Below are 1,806 nucleotides of genomic sequence, written 5' to 3'. Positions count from 1 at the left end.
AGCCTGGGTGACAGAGTGAGACTCGAACTCAAAAAAAAAAAATTTTCCTTGGCAGGCCGTAGCTGAGGATGGCATTGTCCTGAGAATCACGGGGCACCTGCCAAGTCAGGGCAGAAATTTCAAAGGGAATGAATTTCTACACTGGTCCCTTTCCTGCTGAAGCTGTCCCCTAGTATTATCCTTTGACAAGATTTGAACCTGAACAAAGCCACATTTTCTCCTGCCCTGTCCCTCCCCCACCTCCAGACCCTCTTACCCGGAAGCTGTTGCAGCCCAGTCCACTCTGGGCTCCGATCCTGTCGATCCTGCCCCCAAAACAGCTGGACCTCCGCAGGCTTCGGGGCAGAGAGAGCATCGTCCTCAGCCTATTTTTCAGGTTCGCAGATCTGTTGGCGGAGTCCCAGGGGCTCCGCCTGAGGGCACCCTCGTCTCTCTGGGCAGGGCTGGCCTCCCCGGTCCAGGGAAGCACCTCAGCGAGGGGGCTGAGGGCTCCCCCCACTTCATCATTCTGCTCGCTCAGCACTTGTGGAGGCACGGCCTCATCTTCTAAAGGCATCTTGTCCTCCAAGTGGTCCAGCAAATCCTTTACAAAAGGAAAATGCAGGGGAAAGGAGAGGTCTCATTGACTCGGGGAAGAGCAAGCGGAATGGGCACAGCATCAGAAAGGCCCCCGGTCCCAAATGGTGTCCCCTCTCCCGGCCCTACCTTGAAATTCATTAGGTCTGCCTCAGACATGGCGTTGTACACAGGATTAGCTCCATCTGGACCCGGCAGCTGGAGTGCCAGGAAGAGGAGGAAGCTCATGGTGGTGGCCGAGAAGGAGCCCATGCCGGCGTCGGGTAAGGAGTAATGTGCCTGTTGTCAGTCCTCCCTGGATTCCCCCTCGGCCTCCGCCCGTCCCTGTCTGCAGGCTGCCCAGCGCCACCTCTTTTTATAGCCCCCCGGCTCGCTGAGCGCGCGCGAGGGACGGAACCCTCCCCATTCTGTCACTTGCAGTGATAAAGCCGCTGGGTGAGGAGCCTGCAGAAGATGCCCTTTTAAAGTTATCAGTGCAGCAGGGCTTGTCACGGCCCGTCTGCCTCGGGCAGCCCCGGCAGCCCCCAGACCCTCGGTTGCAGGAGCCACATTCTTGCTGATTGGCCTCAAGAGGCCCCCACTTCAAAGGTGTGAGAAGAGCAAAAAAGAGTCTTTGGTTATCTCACCGCCGAGCCGCGGGATTCTTTCTCCTCGACTCCGGGACGCATGCGGGGAAGCAGAGGGCGACAGCTGGCCCTGGCCGGTGCCCAGCTCCCGGCTTGTGGCTCCGCGGCCAAGGGTGCCAAATAAGGATGGAGAGAAGGAAACGGCAGGCATCCGGCAGCCGGGGGCCAGCGCGTCCAGATGCTTGAGCAGCCCACCTGCTCAGCGGCAGACCTCACCCCAGGCAGGCTGACCTCACCCCACGAGTCTGCCCTCACCCTGGAGGACCCTTTCCACAGTCAGGAAGCTCCCAAAATTTCAGCTCCCAAATGCACACCCCAAGAAAAGTTGCCAATGCACAAATATTCCTCTCCAAAGCTCTCCCTCCCCCATGTCTCCCATGACCCTCTTCTAAGGTGTTGAGGGGCACAGCCTTGGCGGATGCTGAGCATTCGTGTCTTCCCCTTGCTGTCTACAGCAGTTCAAGACCAGGTGCAGTGGTGCACGCTTGTGTTCCCAGCACTTTGGGGAGCTGAGGCAGGAGGATGGCTTAAGCCCAGGAGTTCGAGGCTGCAGTGAGCTATGATCACACCACTGCACCCCAGCCTGGGTGAGAGAGTGAGACCT

General features: G+C 58.7%; 1 protein-coding gene across 1 annotated transcript in view; it reads right to left on the bottom strand.

Moving 5' to 3' along the window:
- NPPA (natriuretic peptide A) overlaps nucleotides 1-828 on the bottom strand; it is a 1,946-nt gene extending 1,118 nt beyond the window's left edge. Inside the window, exons 1-2 of the mRNA XM_008063827.1 lie at nucleotides 706-828; nucleotides 257-583 (exon numbers count right to left, since the gene is read on the bottom strand). Coding sequence (XP_008062018.1) covers nucleotides 257-583; nucleotides 706-828 — 450 coding nt within the window. The remainder of the gene's footprint in view (nucleotides 1-256; nucleotides 584-705) is intronic.
- Nucleotides 829-1,806: the final 978 nt, after the last annotated feature.

Source organism: Carlito syrichta, unplaced genomic scaffold (assembly GCF_000164805.1).
Source record: "Carlito syrichta isolate Samal-C Ts95f unplaced genomic scaffold, Tarsius_syrichta-2.0.1 Scaffold307091, whole genome shotgun sequence".
Lineage (NCBI taxonomy): Eukaryota > Metazoa > Chordata > Mammalia > Primates > Tarsiidae > Carlito > Carlito syrichta.
The sequence above is the reverse complement of the archived record's forward strand: the minus strand, read 5'-3'. Positions and strand labels throughout refer to the sequence as shown.